Consider the following 18053-nt stretch of genomic DNA (forward strand, 5'->3'; position numbering starts at 1 on the left):
TTTACTTGATTCTTTGGGGAATATTTAAAGAAGCTGTTGCTCCATAAGTCTTGCATCATATATGAAATGACTAAGAAGGAGCAACTGAAAAAGCCAAGTCCAATGTTGTAGGATAACAAGAAATCTTTTGTTAGAAAGGTCTGACATAGAAGGAGCAGTTTCAGGTACTTTAAAGGATCATTAAAATATAATTCCATGTCTCTTTTCCTTGTCTGTCTTGTTTATCCTGTATCTCTGGTACCTAATATTGCACTTGGCATGCAGTAGGCACTTAAGACATATCAATGTACTAAATGAATCAATATTTCACTTCTCCCTCTTGCTATTAGTTATTGATTTTGATATCTGCCTTTTCTACTTCAGTGTGAGTTGAGTTTTAGGTGGCAAATATATTTTATGGATCTTGACATCTCCCAGGTCTTTATATCTGCGTTTGACCTACAGATCTGTGTTTGATCCTGAAGTGGCCGCACTTACTGATGCTTATATAGAATAGAATTCAATGAAATCAACCCTTCCATTGAGGGGCTCACAGTCTAGTACAGGAGACCAGCCTATAAACATAGAATAGGTTTGCTGATTGCTGATTGCTGTACTAGAGGTGTATCTAAAGTGCTCTGAGAATACAAATGACAGAGAATTTTCCTTGAGGAGGAAGGGAGTATGGAAGAGGTTGGCTAGAGGTTTGGACAGGAGGTGATTTTGAATTGAGTTTTGAAGGGTAACAGTGATAACACTTATTATGTGCTAGGTGTTTTAAGCTATGAGAATAAGGGAGTCTCCCCATAAGAAGGAGGCAGAAGAGTAAGAGGGTCTATGATGGAACCAAGACAACACCAGCATTTAAAGATGGACAGAGGAAGGCATCAACTTGTGAGAAAGAGAAGTGGTCAAGAAGAAGGACAATGGATGGGGGGAGAGTTCAGAGAGTGGAAGAAAGAGAAAGACAGAGTGAGCTAGCTGAAAGCGACATAAAGACGGTTTGTCAGAAGTCAGTACAGTTGAATGTTTCAGGGAGTAACTGGACTCGGAGATTAGAAAGCCCCTGATAATTTTTGCCAGAGCAATTTCAGGAGAGTAGGTGGTGGTGGTTGTCCAAAATAGCATCTTGAGTGATTGCTGGTCAAGAACAGGAGGTACATAACATGGAGCTTTCTTTAAAGAAATGTGTTCGTACCAAACCATAAATGCTGGAGAGGGTGTGGAGAAAAGGGAACCCTCGTACATTGTTGGTGGGAATGTAATTTAGTGCAGCCACTATGGAAAACAGTATGGAGATTCCTTAAAAAACTAAAAATAGAGTTACCATTTGATCCAGCAATCCCACTCCTGGGCATAAAGCTGGAGAACACTCTAATTTGAAAAGATACATGCACCCCAATGTTCATAGCAGCACTATTTACAGTATCAAGACATGGAAACAACCTAAATGTCCATCAATAGCAGAATGGATAAGGAAGATGTGGTGTATATGTATACAGTGGAATACTACTCAGCCATAAAAGAGAATAAAATAATACCATTTGCAGCAACATGGATGGACCTAGAGATTATCACAGTAAATGAAGTAAGTCAGACATAGAAAGACAAATACATGGTATCACTTACATGTGGAATCTAAAAAGTGATACAAATGAACTTATTTATAAAACAGTAAGAGACTGACAGACATAGAAAACAAATTTATGATTACCAATGGGGAAAGTGGGGGAAGGATAAATTAGGAGTTTGAGACTAGCAGATATAAACTACTACATATAAAATAGGTAAACAACAGTGTCCTACTGTATAGCACAGGGAACCATATTCAAAAGCTTGTAATAACCTATTATGAAAAAGAATCTATATCTATATCTGTAACTGAACCACTATGCTGTACATCAGAAACTAACACCATATTGTAAATCAACTATACTTTAATATAAAAGAAATAAAATATCTATACATAAACGTAATAAAAATTAAAAAGAAAGAAAGAAAGAAATGTGTTGTTGAGAGAAGCAGAAAGAGAAGGCAGTTCCTGTAAGCAGCGCATTCTGCTCCCAGGGTAAGGGACCTTGCCTGGTCCTGCCAGTGTTCATGCCTCAGAGACAGAATGAGGTCAGTGAGCCTTTGTGGGCTCAGGTATTATTTAACATTGTTTCTGTGGGAACGTGCAATACAAATTCTCAACCACTTTCTTCCAGGGAGAACTTCTGGGGCACTACCCTTTGTAAGTGTACTTGTTTTCTTGTTAATTGTAATTAGCTGAAAGTAGAGTTTCTTTTCCTTATGAGATTCCGTAACTTAAATTAATTCACAGTGATACAGCGTAAGTTGAGGGTTCTTTTCTGGTTGAACTTAGTTTGCAAGAAGTGTAGGACTTGTTCAGGAAGTGAAAGTGTTCACTAAGAAAATGAATTGCTCAGGCTAGGTAAGGTTTTTCATTCTGTCTCCAGTGGCTGGACTTCACAGGCTGTTGAAACCTAAAAAATAAAAATTGAGAACAAAATTATTTTCTCAGCCACTTGAAACACTTCATTGCATATAACACTGAACACTTATAAGTAAAAATGATTCATTCTTTAAAAGAGTTTGTTTGTTTGTTTGTTTGTTTTTTGCTCAGTGCCATCTCGCTTTGTAAACCTACAAAGGAAACACTTTTTTTTTTCTTAAACTCTGATTGCTTTTTAAGCTTTCTTCACCTTAGGTTCCAAACCACTCCCGAATGGACGGCTGTTCTGACTACATCACTGGTATAAACCCTGGACTACTTTGAAGGTGCTCTCGCTATCAGATAGGCTCATTCATTTGTATTTTGTGTCTGTCCATTCCAAAAGACGCTCCCTCACCCTCAAAAAAGAATCTTATCTGAATAGTAGCTACTGTTTTACTGGCTTATCTTGGAATCAGCTCTCTTTCAGCCTTATCTTTTATGCATCCAATGAAGGACACATGTTTCTGGTGTTGACAGATTTTCTCATGGTGCCCCCTTAACCTTAGTGTCACACTTAGGGGAGTGGAGAGGGAAGGAACACATTTACTTAGAAACCTTTGCTTAGAAACATTTCCTTTACCTAAGGATGACTTCACCAGGGACTAAGGCCTTTCTGTCTTTCCTCCTCCTTCTCTTTTTCCTTCCCCTTCCCCTCCCTTTCCCGCCGCCTCCTTTTTTTATTCCTTTCTTCCTTCCTTCTTTCCTTCTTTCCTTCCTTCTCTCCTCACCTCTCCTTTCCTTCCTTCCTTCTAATACTAGGAGACACATTACAGAGCCAAATCTTTTGAAAACTGACCTTGAAAATCAGTTCTCAGGGTGAAATTGAATTTTCAAAAAGAGCATTCCAAAAAGAACATATTTTTAAATATTGGGTTGTCAAGTACAGACTCTTCTTTGATACTAATAAAAATGATAATGATAATGTTACCAAGTCCAAACTTGTTCCACTTGCCGCACGACCAGACAGTAAATCGGGAGACGAGGTGTTTGGGCAAGGAATAGCGACTTTATTCGGAAAGCAAGCAGACCAAGAAGATGGCAGACTAATGTCTTGGAGAACTATCTTCCAAGTCAGAATTCAGGCTCCTTTTATACTAAAAAGGGGACAGAGTGTGGTTGGTTGTTGCAAACTTCTTGCTGTAGGAATTCTTTGTTCTTGCAGCTGTCCACATGGGTCAGATCATGGTGCCCCTGTAAAACCTCTAACAAACATTATCTTCTATTCTGCAACTTGTTACCTTTATATAAGTGCAAAAGTGTTAATATCCTTAAAGGTCAGAGCCTTGAGAATAGGCTCTCCTTTATATTTCAGGCTGAAGGCAACATTCTTTTACAAAAGGTGCAGATCTATTAAGACTAAGCCTAGAAAACAGGGCACAGGGTTAAAGCCGAAGGAACAGATCTAATTATGGAGTCAGATTTGTTCTTTTCTGTTATAGTAATAAGAAAAAGATTGCAGTAAAGGTTTCCTTGCTTGGTTTTCTAGCAGCAAAAATATGAGTGATCAGCTGGATTCCAGTGAAATTAACAAAATACTACCTTTGTTGGTATCCGTTGTATCCCTGGTATCTTTTTTTAGCCCAGATCCCTGAGAACTGTAGGTTTAACCGTCAGCTGTACACCCCATACCTGCTTATGGTCACACCAGCACCTCAAACTCATTTCCCCACAGAAATTGTTCTCCTTCGCTAGTTTGAAACATCTCATTAAATGGCACTCAATTTTTTTTTTAGGTGAATTATACTATTTTTTTAAAACTGAAGTACAGTCAGTTATAATTTGTCAGTTTCTGGTGTACAGCATAATGTCTCAGTCATATATATATATTTGTTTGTTTGTTTTTATATTCTTTTTCATTAAAGGTTATTACAAGATATTGAATATAGCTCCCTGTGCTATACAGAGGAAATTTGGGTTTTTTAAAATCTATTTTTACATATAGTAGTTAAGGCACTCAATTTTCCTAACCAGAAACCTGCTCCAGATTCTTTTAAAATAATCACATATTATATATATGTCAAGAATATCAGTCCTTTATTTTTCCAAATGTATTACATTATTTCCTTAGTTTGGTATTTAGTATAATTTTTGTGTTAATTCTTGACACATTTTTATTAGTCAAAACTATTATCATTTGTGAATTTTACTATTGCTCTTAAGTGCAGATTCTTGCTTCATGCATAGACCTGAGAATTATTTGTATTTCCTTCAAGAAAGTTTAATTAATCTTCTTTTTACACTCGATTCCTTCCTCCATCTTGAATTTATTTTGTTGTAATGATGTAGGAAAAGTGATGTGTCTATATTACAGTGTACTGTGATTGACAAAAGGCGACAACCTATGAGTTAAGTGAAATTTATAAACATAATATTTCTTTAAATAGCCCCTAATATTTGTTCATGGCAAGTCTGAACTACATCCATTATTTCTGTAAGTGATCTTTTTCCTTGCTCTTAATATTACCTAATGCCCTTGGTCCATTTCTTCGAGGAAAAGGTGCCCCTACATGGCCTCCCCTTCCCCAGGGGGAAGAGGCAAACTTAGTAACAGCCATTTAGTTTTTAGTTTACCGGAGTCATTTGCTTTTCTTTTAATGTAGCACGTCGATGTGCTTAGAGTTACTGATGTACGTAGGAGCTGTCTGCTCCAAACTTCCATTCTTTCCTCTTTTATTCATTCGTTCATTTGTTCATTCATTCATTCATTCATTCATTCATTCAATAAGCATCTAATGGGTCTGCATCTCGTGCCAGACTTTGGAGATGGAGAGCAGCTGGGCCATGGCCTTGCCCACAGAACACTCAGGTGGTGGTCTTCACTCTTCCATCTCCTATTTGTTCTTCTGTTTCCTATTACCCCTTCCCACCTCTGGATACTTCTCTCTTCTTTTTATTCTTTTAAATTTGTTTTTAAAATTGAGATACAATATATACAATAAAATTAACTTTTAAAATAGTCTAATTCATGGTTTTTAGTAAATTCACAAGGTGTGCAACTATCATCAGTACATTTTCATCACCTTGGAAATAACCTGTACCCATGAGTGGTTACTGCCCATGTTCCCCTGCACCCCCCCAGCCCCTGGCAACTATAATTCTGCTTTCTGTCTTAATTTCCCTGTTTCAGATATTTCATATAAATAAAATCATATAGTATGTAGCATTTTGTGACTGTCTTCTTTCACTTAGCATGATGTTTTCAAACTTTATCTATGTTGTAACCAAGAGTCCTTTTTTCATTTCTTTTTCTAGCTGAGTACTATTTTATTGTATGGGTATATAAACATATTATAATATATCAGTTGATGGACATTTGGGTTGCTTCCACTTTTTGGCTATTATGAATAAAGCTACACTGAACATCCATATACGAATTTTGGGGTGGATATATATGTTCACGTCTCTTAATTATATTCCTAGGAGTAGAATTGCTGTTTCTTACGATGACTAAACTTTTTTTTTTAATTTTTTATTTATTTTTTCATTTCATTTTTTGTAGGGGAGGTAATTAGGTTTGTTTGTTTGTTTATTTATTTTTGGTGGAGGTATTGGGGATTGAACCCAGGACCTAGTGCATGTTAAGGAGGCAGTTACCACTGAGCTATACCTTCCCTTCCCCCTCTAAACTTTTTGAAGAACCACTGAAACATTTTCTAAAGTGGCTACACCATTTTCTGGTACCACCAACCATGTATGAGGGTTCATTTATCCACATCCTTACCAATGCATGTTAATTGTCTGTCATTTTGATTCTAGCTATCCTAGTAGGTATGTAATGGTACCTCATTGTGGTTTTGACTTGCATTTTCCTAATGACTAATGATGTTTTCATGTGCTTGTGGCCATTTGTATATCTTTTTTGGAGATCTGTCTCATCAGATCTTTTACCCATTTTAAAATTCATCTCTTTATTGCTGAATTGTAATAGTTCTTTACGTATTCTGCATGTAAGTCCCTTATCAGATATATAATTTGCAAATAGTTTCTCCCATTTTGTGGGTTATTTTTTCATTTTCTTAATAATGTCCTTTGAAGCACAAAAGTTTTTAATTTTGATGAAGTCTGATTTATCTGTTCCTCTTTTGTTGCTGGTACTTTGGATATCTTACTACGTAAGAAATTGTTGCCCGATCTGAGGTCATGAAGATTTACATCTGTGTTTTCTTCTAAGACTTTTACAGTTTTTGCTGTTGAATATAGGTCATTGATCCACTTTGAGTTCATTTTTAAATATCATGTGAGGTAGGGGTCCCACTTCATTCTTTTGCATATGGATATCCAGTTGTCTCAGCACCATTTATTGAAAAGACCATTCATTCTTTCACCAACGAATTTTCTTGGCACCCTTGTCAGAAATCAATTAACTATAAATGCGTGAGTTTATTTTTGAGTTCTGTTCCATTGATCTATATGTTTATCTCTAAGCTAGTATTATGTAATCTTGGTTACTTTAGCTTTGTATTAAGTTTTGAAAAGAAAGGGACTCTGAAAAGGATGTATAAGGCCTCCAGCTTTGTTCTTCTTTTTCAAGGCTGTTTTGGCTATTTTGGTTCCCTTGTATTTTCATATGAATTTTGGGCTTGTTCATTTCTGCAAAAAAGACAGTTGGGTCTTCTTACTATTTTTAACTGTCCCTGATATCCTTTTCTTTCTCTTTAAAATGTTTCTCTTGCCTTTCTTGGCTTTTATAACAGTGGGTCTCAACTTTTGCTTTTGTTGAGAAAAATATTTTCCTTTTAATTTTTGGCTATTGAACTGATTATTGAACCGTGGATTACAGAGTTTTCAGATTTTTGGCACTTATTGTCATTTATCACACCCAGGAGTGGCTAGATTTCACTTCCTCCCTCCCTGCCTTCCTTCCTCGCTTCTTTTCCTGCTTTTTTCCTCTCCTTGCTTCTTTCCTTCTTTTAGTTCCTTTCATCCTTCCTTCCTGTGGGTTTGGCACTTAACAAAATTAGGGATAGTAGAGTCTGACTTCAGGATAAACAGGGAATCACTATTTACCTTTATCTGCTTATCACCTAAAATTTAAATATTTAAATGTGAAAAGTCAAAATACTTTTTGAAAGGGTTAGTGTCCCTTGTGATTTGGTTTCTCATACAGAACATAGAAAATCTGGGTTTTTGTAAGAAAAAAACTTATGGAAATGTTAATTTCCCTATAGCATACTTATTATATTAGTTCATGTTCTTTCTAAAAGTCATCCCAGTCTGCAAATATTTCCAGGGAGAGTGGTTTAGCACTCTGTGTTTTACAGACTCCACATCTTAGTGTTAAGATATTAGATGAAGAAATGGAGTTTATTATAGATTTAAATTGCCCAATATGGTCTTAGGCTGGTGTAATGTGATACCTTCTCTGAACTGTTACCTTAATATGGGCGATCACATTGAAATGCTCTTTGCTTTGTAAATCTTTCAATGACCTCTGTCCCCAAGCACAAATTCCGACCTGTCTAGTTTTGTTGAACCAGATATCCTACTACCCAGAACCATCAAACCCCGTTGTTGACTGTTGTGTCTGGTGACGAAGGAAATGAGTCAAAACTCCAGGTAATCTATCAGGCTGTCCACTACCATGGGTGAATTGAGGTAAAGCAGGTGTGGAAGTTTGGAACCACAAGGCCACAGACTTGACCTACTGTGCTATGAGACCAGTGGTGCCCAGTTTTGTTTGTTTTTAAATTGTGAGGTGTCTCCAGTAGTCATCCTTATGGGTAAGTCTTTGCTGAGTTATCTGGCCTTGTTCTGAAGGGGAAGCTAGAGCTTCAACTCAGAAATGTATCCTGCAGAATAATTGATTCAGATTTGCAGGTGACGTATTTATGGAGACGGACAGTCTCTGATTGCTCACTGGGATGGGGGTGAGGGCAAGGGTCCTGGCTTCTCTTGCCGGTTCCTTGGTTTTATGCCGTACCAGGTAGATTCTTGCCCATCTCATGACTTGTAGTGCAAGTGAGATGGCTCTTCAGGGTTAGGGACTGTTTCTTGGAATGTTCACATTGGGGATTTCTATCTCCACTGATCAGAAGACTAGAAAAAAATCACGTCTTCCTAGTGATGGAAGGAAAGCCATATATTGTAATGGTTGAATGTGGACTGTGTCTCTGACAGACCTCTCTGTTTGAGCCTTGGCCCTGCCACATACTGGTTGTGTGCTCTTACGTCTCTAAGTCTTATTTTCTCATCTGTAAGTCACTGACTTATAGGTCTACTGAGAAGGTTAAATGGGATCGTGCATGCAAGGAGCTTTGCACGGTGCCTGGCAGGTCACAGACTGTTGGAATAAACAGGACTTTAGAGGCTGTTTAATCCAGTACTTTATCTGATGCTTGAATCTACCAAGAGGCTGTTAAGATGCGCTTTTATCATGTTGTGTATTGCCTCATAAATTTGATTTTGGCAGGGTTTGAGGGGAGTCTAACCATGACTCCTGATTTTGTTAAGATACTGTTTAAAGAGTTCTCCACCACCTGGGCATTTAGGGCTGGGAGAGGGACGTGATCCTGGAAGCCAATGTGTGGCAATAGTCATGCCCAAAGCGACAGATTTGCAAGGAGCTGAGAGACGACCCCGCAGAGTTCACACACTCCAGCTTCTGAGATGCGGCGGGAAGAACACATGCTTTAGGGTTTGGAGGCTTGCTCTGAGTTTCAGTTCTGCCTCACGTATCCTCTCTGTGTTGAGGAAGCCTATATTTACCACCGTTTTGAGGATTAACTGAGAAAATATACATGAAAGGATCAGGCACATAGTAGGTTCTCGGCCAACGTTTATATATTCAGTGTTGATTTACTGTTTTGTAAGGTCTGTGTTTCATTTTTCTTTTGCTGCATGACAGCCATACAAAATGCAGCGGCTCCTAACAACGACCTGTTATTCTCTCTCACGACTTGGTTGACTAGGTTCGGCTGGGAGGTTCTTCCATTTCGTGTGTAGTTGATTGGGTCTGCAGTCCTTCGGGGGCTGGACTGGGCTGGAATGTCCAAGAAGGCACACTCTCATCACTGGATGTTGGTGTGGACTGTCTGGCCTCAGGTCTCCTCTTGTGGCCTGTCTGCATGGCCAGATTGGACATCTTCCAGGGTGTCTGCATTCTGAGAGGCAGTGCTTTATAAGCCTGTGTTCTCAGAAGAAGGAAGTGGAAGCTGTTAGTTAGTTCTCTTATCTTTTGGTCTCAAAATCCTCAGGATGTGAGTTTGCTGCATTCTATTGATCAAGGCAGTCACAGAGTTGACCCAGACTCAAGTAGAGGGGGAGAGCTCAAAGGGGAAGTGGGCACATGCAGACCAAGTGGTAAGGGATTGATGGTGGCCGTCTTTGGAAACATCCGCCGCAGTCTGAATGCTCTTGGGTACTTCTGCCCCTCATGCAGGTGTGCACACGAGCAGGGGACTGATCAACAAGTCAGTAGCTCTCTGCCTGCTTCACATCCATCTAATGGCCAAGTCATGGAGAGAAGTGAGGCCTGGGCCTCAGGTAGTCGTTGGATTTTGAGAAAGAAGCCATTAAAACTCAAAATGGAGGGTACCTGAAGGGATTTGGCAAGAATACACTTTACCTGGGAAACATCTTTTCCCCCTATGAAATTTTTTTTTCCTCTACAGATAGGGCTGGTAGAAACGTTACCGTCAAAATACTGCCCTAAGACTTTTTGCTGTCCACCACAAGAAGATCCACCGGACAGCTGACCTGTTTCCCCACATATTTGGGTCTATTGGGATGAGGTGGTTGAACAGAGACTGGACAGCTAAAAATTTACCCTGGATGCTGCTTAAAGTGGACAAGGCAATGTATAATTTTGTAAAAATCCTGTTTATATATCAAAGATTGCAGATCTTAACTGACTCACTATGAGAAAAAGTGGAGATTGTTGCTTTTAAAAAATCTGTGCAAATTAATACCCGTCCAAGAACTCACTACCCCATCTTAGCCTTAGGAATGGACAGAATTTGTCATTTTTTCCCTCCAGCTCTGCAGAAGGCAAAGCAATGAAGGTGTAGGGCCACAGAGAGGACCAGGTGGTAGCAATGGCCATGAACCAAGAGACCTCAGGAGGCTGGGAATAGAAAGGGGACAAGACCTTCCCCAAGAATCAAGTGCAGATATGAGCATGTGGTTCATGGACTGGTTTAATCTGCAGGCAACCTGCCTATCCCTAGGGAGGTTTGCAGCCAGCATTAAAGTTTCCAGAGAAATAAAGACAAAGTACAGGAGGTACTTTCTCTTGAACAATTCCTCTTGGTGCTTTTAATTCTACTTGGCTTTAGAAACTCAACTGTAAGTTTACTTTTCTTTTTGTACTTTTCCTAATCTAAGCTTTTCTCCCGCCTTACCTTCGCGCACTCTCTGTCTTATTTCTGGCACCGTCCATGGATGGCTGAACCAGTGAGGAGCATGAGCCAACCTCTCTCTCCAATCTTTGCCTCCAGAACACCTGAGAGTCGTGTGCAAACATCGGCAGACGGTTCTTGGCTGGATATCCTATGAAATGTACTGTTTATATTTGGAAAAAGCATTGGTTCGTCTACTTGGTGAACAAAATGTGCCCAGCTTCAACCATCAAAAGTCAGGAGCTCCGTGGTTCTGTTTGCTCTTTCCCACATGCCCTCTCTTCCTCATTTGCTCCTCTGCTTCTTTCTTGCAACTTTTCTCTGGCGGGGCCATCCCTATAGATTTTCCTTTTTTATTTTTGTCCCTTGCTCCAAAGGGGCAGTATTGTCCTCTGCTAAAATTAGAAACCAAAAGTATTTGTCTGCCTTCAAGGTCATGGATTTTAAATTTAAGGAGATAGAAGAGTTAATCTTTAAATTATTTTGTTTCCTTTTTCTAACACTTTGTTGGTGAACGAAGATTCTCTACTAATCTTTAATTCTTGGTAGAATTGCTGACTGAGCCAATCTTCCCAGTGCATTCATTCTACCTGCCTTTGCTTTCGAGGGAGCCACTTGGTGGCTCACCCTTCCTACCTTCCTTCTCCACCACTTTGTACTGAGTAGTTTCCAAGAAATCGTGTTCTAATCACTGCAGTTTCTTGCACAGGGCTCCTGACCAGCTGCGGCAGGAAACTAAACATGATAGCACAGCATGCAAAGTCTGTCCAGGTTGGGCATCCCTCTGCCTCCTGAGCAACGCCCCCCCCCCCATCACCACCACCACAAGCTCTGTGATTGGACCCAGATTCAGGGCAGTTTCCCTAATAAATCAAGCTCAGAGATCTCTCCATTTTTGTGCACAAATGCCATTTTATGTTTGTTTTTCCATTTCCCCTCTGAAAGTTCTGTATTTTTACTGTGATGATAGTTGCTAGACCTAGGGTTCGGAAAGGGGACCCATTCTTCTAGGTTCCTTGCTCCTTCCTGCCTGGAATTCTCTTTCCTCACTTCCTGGGGAACTCCTTTGCATCCTTTAGGTCAGCTCTGTAAACCTCTCCTCAAGCATACCCACCTGGGCAGTTAGTAACTCCCTCTTCTGTCTTCCCACAGTGCCAGCTACTGGCTTCTGCTGCATTTTCGTGATTGGCTTCTCTGTTGAGACTGTTAGGTTTTTTTAGTTAGATTCAGGTCTGTTTTCTTCATTTTAGTGCTTACATGTAATAGGTGTTCGATGCGTTTTTCTTGAATAAATAGTGCTGTTAATTAAATTCATTGAACCTGTTGTGACTTAATGATTTGATCATTTGCATGAGCAGTACCTCCTATAAGAGCTTTTATTCAAAAAATCTTTGCCTTTTGTTCTAGTTGTTGCTCGTGGCTAAAAAGGAAAGCTAATCAGCATGCACAGTGGCACGTGCATTGAAATTTAGTATAGGAGTTACTAGTCTTAACTGCCTTTATTGCTTTTGGAAGAAAAAAAGAATCTTCGGTTGATAACTATTTTATACATGTTACTGACTGCTGACTGTACTTTGCTGCTTAGTCATGAGATGTTCATGCCATTTTATGGCCATTGGAACGTCTCAATCGGATACATTTTAAAAATACCATATCATTCAAGATGACAGAGGACCGATTGAATTTCTATCCTGCTGTCTCTGGTGCCTGTCAGAACAGGATCCAAAAGTTAGGCTCACTGCATTTGTTTGGTACTTGGAGATATAAAAAACTTTAGGTAGAGAGTTTAAAACCTATTCCCTGCCTCAGTAACTTAAAACATGTGTAAAAGTATTGTTTTAGCTTATTTTCATTTCTCCTTTAAAGTGCTATGGACTTTTCCCATGATAATGGTAGATACAGCCTGTTCTTTGAAAATAGGGAATAGTTTTGTACATCCTTAAACTTGTCCTTTATGTATAGTTTTAGTATAATCGCTATTTTAGAAAAATTTCTTCTCTAAAGATCTTCTCAGGACCATGTTATTCTTAGGTTACAATATAGGTTTTTTGGTGGGGTAGGGAGGTAATCAGGTTTCTCTTTTTTTCCTTTCTTTCTCTTCTTTTTTTTTCTTCATCCTTTTTTTAAATGGGGTACTGGGGATTGAACCCATGACCTTGTGCACACACTCTACCACTGAGCTATACCCTCCCCCCACAATACAGATTTTTGTTACTGATTCCTGCTTGTCATCAGCAGTGGGAAATGTGGCACATTCAAGAATCAACTTCTTATTCATCTCTGGCCCTATTGTTCAGCATCTGGTGTATAATACTTATTCAATAAATATATATTGAATGAATAAGTAAGGCTACTTAGAGACCAATTTATTTTCAAGAGCCTATAGTTAGTAAAGATTTGGCACATAGAAACATAGGCAAAGAACAGGATTCCTGCTGTGAAAGTAAGATATGCAAAAACCCAAAACACGTTTTTATTTTCTCAGATGGACTAAGTTTTAATCAGGGCAGGACACACTTAAACTTAAGAACTGATCACTTATAAATTATTAAAGTATAAACAAAGCCTTAACTTATGAGTGTGCCAGTTGCTTCCAGCTAGTCTTTTTTCGTTTTATTGATTTTTCTACAACTCAGATAAAGCAGGGGGTAAAAATATTTGTTTCCAAAAAGCTACAGATCTGAACTGACTGCTGTAACTACAAAAATTATTTTATACCTGTTGAAAATGGTTGAGAGGCTGGGCAGAACCCGTGTTTTTTAGTTTAGAGTCCTGGAAGAATGTCTCAGAGAGCAACAAATGCAGTATAATTCAGAGACTATTTTCATGTTGGTTTAATGTTCATCATATACAGTTATAAGACTTTTTTGAAACATCATGAAGGATGAAAATTAATCAAAATAATAAAAATGACTGAAAAATTCCAAGGCTTTGTTATGTAATGGTTTTTTGGTACTGCTTTAAAATATCATGTAAGAATAAACTTTGCAGGGGTGAAGAAGCTTACTTTCAAAGTGCATGAAGATTATTTAATTTTAAATTTTAGTATTGTGTAATGACACATTTACAGTGTATTTAAGTGAAAGTAAAGTCAAGACAGTATTTGCTCCTAAGTTGGTAAAGAACCTAATGTACTAAAATATTTAAATTAAAGTCTTACATTGGGTGCCTGTATTAAAATAGGCTTCAGTTATTTACACAAAAACTATTACTTTAGCTCTAATACTTTTATGTAGCACTCATGACTACTTTACCACTGTAAATGGTTTCATTTTGTGTTCTCTATTTTGTATCTAAAATGTATTCAGATAATTCAAGATATGAAAAGAAGTCTCTAAGATCTACAAAATGAGTCCTCTGATTAATACATCTGATGAACTTTTAACTTTTCTAATAGATAAACACAGAAGCAAAAGGAAATCTTGTTAATAGTGTATACATGAACATTTCACAGATCTGTGGTGCTATCCGACAAGACACACAACTCGTAGAAATTCTTGCTTCCCAATATTCAGACGGCTCCCTTGACTTTATTTTTCCACACACCCAGCCCAGAATCTCTTCCTGTAAGTTGTGTTGAAATTAAGATGCTGTTGTAGCTGTATTTGGCTGGGTTCCTAAGGAATATCACAGTCCTGCCCTGCAACTTATTTTCTTGAGAGTTCCCAGAAGTAGGTTTGTGGCCAGAAAATACAGCCAGGCAAAGCATCTCTTGATTATTAGATGGGGCTCTGGCCCCAGGCCCTAATACTAAACTGGTGAGCCGGACTGGAGCCCTTGAAGATCTCGTTCTCTGGGCTAGGTAGCTTGAATGGTCTAGAACCAAAGCAGGTTAAAGAGCCTTCCTGTCAATTTCTGCCATAGCCCTGAAACCTGAGTTTCCTTAGGTCTTAACACTGATTCAATGGAAGATAACGAAGATGCTGGAGGAGCAGGAAAGAGCTTTGCTTCAAGACTTAGAGTGGATCTGAAGAGAAAGCTCGCTTGAGAAAGAGGCTCTTGGAGGAGCCTTTGGAGTAACTCTTCCTGAGGAGGTGGAAGAGGGAAAAGGAGACCTTATCCATGTACTGGACCATCAGCTCCCTTGAGGCTGACACATCTCTGATAAAATCCTTGAAAAAGTAATCTCTGCTCTCAGACTCATGGTCTTCCTGTCTGATGGTTGTTGGTCCTCCATCACTTAGGAGAAACTGTCTTCTGATGAATCCAAAGGGACTTCAGGCATCAAATAATATGGTCCTTGGTCTTCATTCTCCTTAGCAGGAAGGTACATGAGGCTGACAACTCCCTTTTTCTTGAAGTCCTGTTCTCTTGTTACTTAGGGTACCTATGATGAAAAGATGGTGTCAGTCATTTCAGGCTGCTCCAACAGAGTGCCACAGACTAGGTGCCTTAAACAACAAACACGTGTTACTCCCAGTTTGGGAGACTGGAAAGTCCAAGATCAAGGTGCTGAAGGTTCGGTGTCTGGTAAGCGCCTGCTTTCTAGCTCAGAGATAGCTGTCTTCTCACTGTGTCCTCACATGGTGAAATGGGTGAGGGAGCTCTTTGAGGCCTCTTTTGTAAGGGCACCAATCCCATTCATGAGAGATCCATCCTCATGACCTAATCACCTCTCCAAGGCCCATTCTCCAAATATGATCACTTTGGGGATTGGGTTTCAACATATGAATTTCAGGGGGACACGAACGTCCAATTTATAACAGCATGTTATGGAGCTTACGGTACCCTTAAGGAGTTTATAGTCTAGTTGGAAAGATCCCAAAAGATCATTTCACTGTCCTTTGACTTGGCCATCCTATTAACTTTCAAGTATATATTTCCAATCCATTCTTCCTTCCTTAGCTCCATTTCCATGTATCCAGCGATCTACTGAATGGATATCTCTTTCAACCTAAAATTTAACGTCATCATCTTCTCTCTGAAACCTGTTCCTTTGCTTATCAGTGATAGTATTTTTTCTCCAGTCACTCAGGCTGGAAACCTCAGTGTCATCTTTGATTCCTTGCTCCTTATTCATTCATTCATCTGAGTGCCTAATGCAAGTCTCTGTGGATACAGACAGCCATCCAGTTCCAGCCCTAGTAAGCACTGTTTCTCCTTCATATCATTTCACAGGAAGGAAAGGTAGAGAATTCAGTGTTCACAGGAAAAACAAGCAAAAAGGCCTCTATGACTATTTTATGGGTTGATGACTCAGATTTATTTAAATACAGGCTTCCCACATATGAAAAATATCTAAAGTGTAGGCATTCTTTTGTGTAGCATTTGTGGTCCTGCAGTGTCTGAAGAAAATGTCACTCAATAAACAAGCAGACAAGTAAACAAATAATGACTTCCTGCTGGGGTAAGTACCATGAAGAAAAAAATAAGTCAGCATGGGGCAGAGGGAGGCTAGAGCCAGGGACTGTAGAGGGAGGGGCAAGAATGATGAGGAGGTGGTATTGAGACAGAGCGTGAATGGTGTGAAGGAACCGTGCAGAGATCTGGGAGGAGTGTGTGCCAGGCAGAGGGAGCAGAGCCCACCTTCTAAAACCCTACACTGGGTCTTGAACCTAGATCCTCGCACCCTGAAACCTCTGCCTGACTTCTGCCTCCCTTGCCTCCAGCCACTGTCCCAGCCACGCTGAACTTCTCCCCTTTCACAGCTCTATATCTCTGCATTATTTCCTCTGTCTCGAGGGCCCTTCCTCTCCTTCCTTTGATGAAACCACACTTGAGAAGGCAGCTGAAATTTCATCTGTGACCCACCCATTCTCCCATCCTCACTTCTCCGGAATAGCTAGTCTCTCTCACCTCAGCACTTCCTCTGCTGTGTCCCAGTTTCTGATACAGCTCTGATCAATGCAAATTGTGATTGATTTGTTTAAAATCCTCCTCCCCCACAGACTGTTAGGCCCTTGAGAACACAGAATATAGCTTAATCATCTCAGTAGTACCAGTGCCTGGAAACATGGCTGGGGCACAATCAGTGCTGAAACATTGTAGAATATTTGAATGAATGAGGGAGAGAGAGAGAAGGGGAGAGAGGGATGAAGGGACGCAGGGAATGAATGTACAAATCTTTCTTGGAAGATATATACTGAAAGAGATGAACTAAAAGTAAATAAAGAATGACTTTAAAATAATACTAGAGATGTTTTTTATAAATTTGGCCAGAACCCAAGTGATTAACGTGGTTGTTGGGATTCCAACGAGGCGAGATCGTACTATAGGTTCATCTATATTTCTAGGGTGGTAACCTTCTGAAAGTAGGAGCGGCTTAGCTTTTTCTTTTAAGTCAGTGTGTTTTTGATACATTACATGTTTGGTGGGTTGGATTACAAGAATGCAAGCCTAAATCTACTTTCTGTATAACCACATCCCTTCTTTAGCAGCCTGGGCTTGGAAATAATACTCTGAGCCAGAAAACAAGAACCACCACAACATTCAACTTCTTCCCAAGCAGTCTTCACAGCCTCTCTAGGCTGAGGTCACATTTTTAAACTTCATAAAACATCACTGTTTGATTGTTGAGTAGGGCAGGGAAGGATTGTTTAATTTGGCACCTGCGGGCTCTAACGGCCAGCAGATTTCTACATGAGAGGCATTTTGGTATTTTGATGTTCATTGGATAGAAGGCAGAAATAAGCAGGTCATTATCTACCAATATATGTTCCTCTGTGAAAATATGACTGTATTTGGCCAAAGTCCTCATAACTATATTTAGCATTCTATTAGTGTTTGCTTCTGTGTTTCTTTAGTGCTGGTAAACTCCAGCTCTCCCAAATTCCCATGGGCTATAGTAATGCCATCTGGAATCCAGTTCCTTTTACTAATCTGTGATTTAAACTTCAGAAAGATATGACTGTTATCCCCAAATAAAAGCTTAGCACGCATGGGAAGATGCAGGGTGACAGGTCTTTTGGTGACCTAATACAAAATGAAGGAGGTGAAATCGTAAACCAGAAGAGCAGCCAGAGCGCCAGGAGAAGCAACAATTATGAGCAGATGTCTGCAGAGCACTTGAGTGAGAGCAAAGGAATGCTGCTCTGGAAGGACTCAGCAGTGAAGAAGAGGGAGGAGGGGAAAGAAAAAAAACCCAGAAAAAGAATGAAATATACTCACTGGGGTTAGAAGTCATGAGAAAATTTGACCTAACAAGGATCCCCAAAGAGGGGAAAAAATTCTCTGGGTAGTCATTCTGACAAGCAAAATTTCAAAGTTACATCAGAAAATCCAGAACTTTGAACATCGCTGAA

The 18053-nt window shown here is 39.5% G+C and overlaps 1 protein-coding gene across 5 annotated transcripts in view; it reads left to right on the forward strand.

Moving 5' to 3' along the window:
- MAP3K5 (mitogen-activated protein kinase kinase kinase 5) overlaps positions 1-18053 on the forward strand; it is a 202174-nt gene that overhangs the window by 40227 nt on the left and 143894 nt on the right. Inside the window, exon 1 of one of the 5 annotated variants that reach the window (XM_031456406.2) lies at positions 2041-2212. The exons of the other annotated variants lie outside the window; for them this stretch is intronic. Coding sequence (XP_031312266.1) covers positions 2080-2212 — 133 coding nt within the window. The 5' untranslated portion in view covers positions 2041-2079. Of the gene's footprint in view, positions 1-2040; positions 2213-18053 lie in introns of those variants that run through there. 5 annotated transcript variants of the gene reach the window in all.

The sequence above is a fragment of the Camelus dromedarius genome, chromosome 6 (assembly GCF_036321535.1).
Source record: "Camelus dromedarius isolate mCamDro1 chromosome 6, mCamDro1.pat, whole genome shotgun sequence".
Lineage (NCBI taxonomy): Eukaryota > Metazoa > Chordata > Mammalia > Artiodactyla > Camelidae > Camelus > Camelus dromedarius.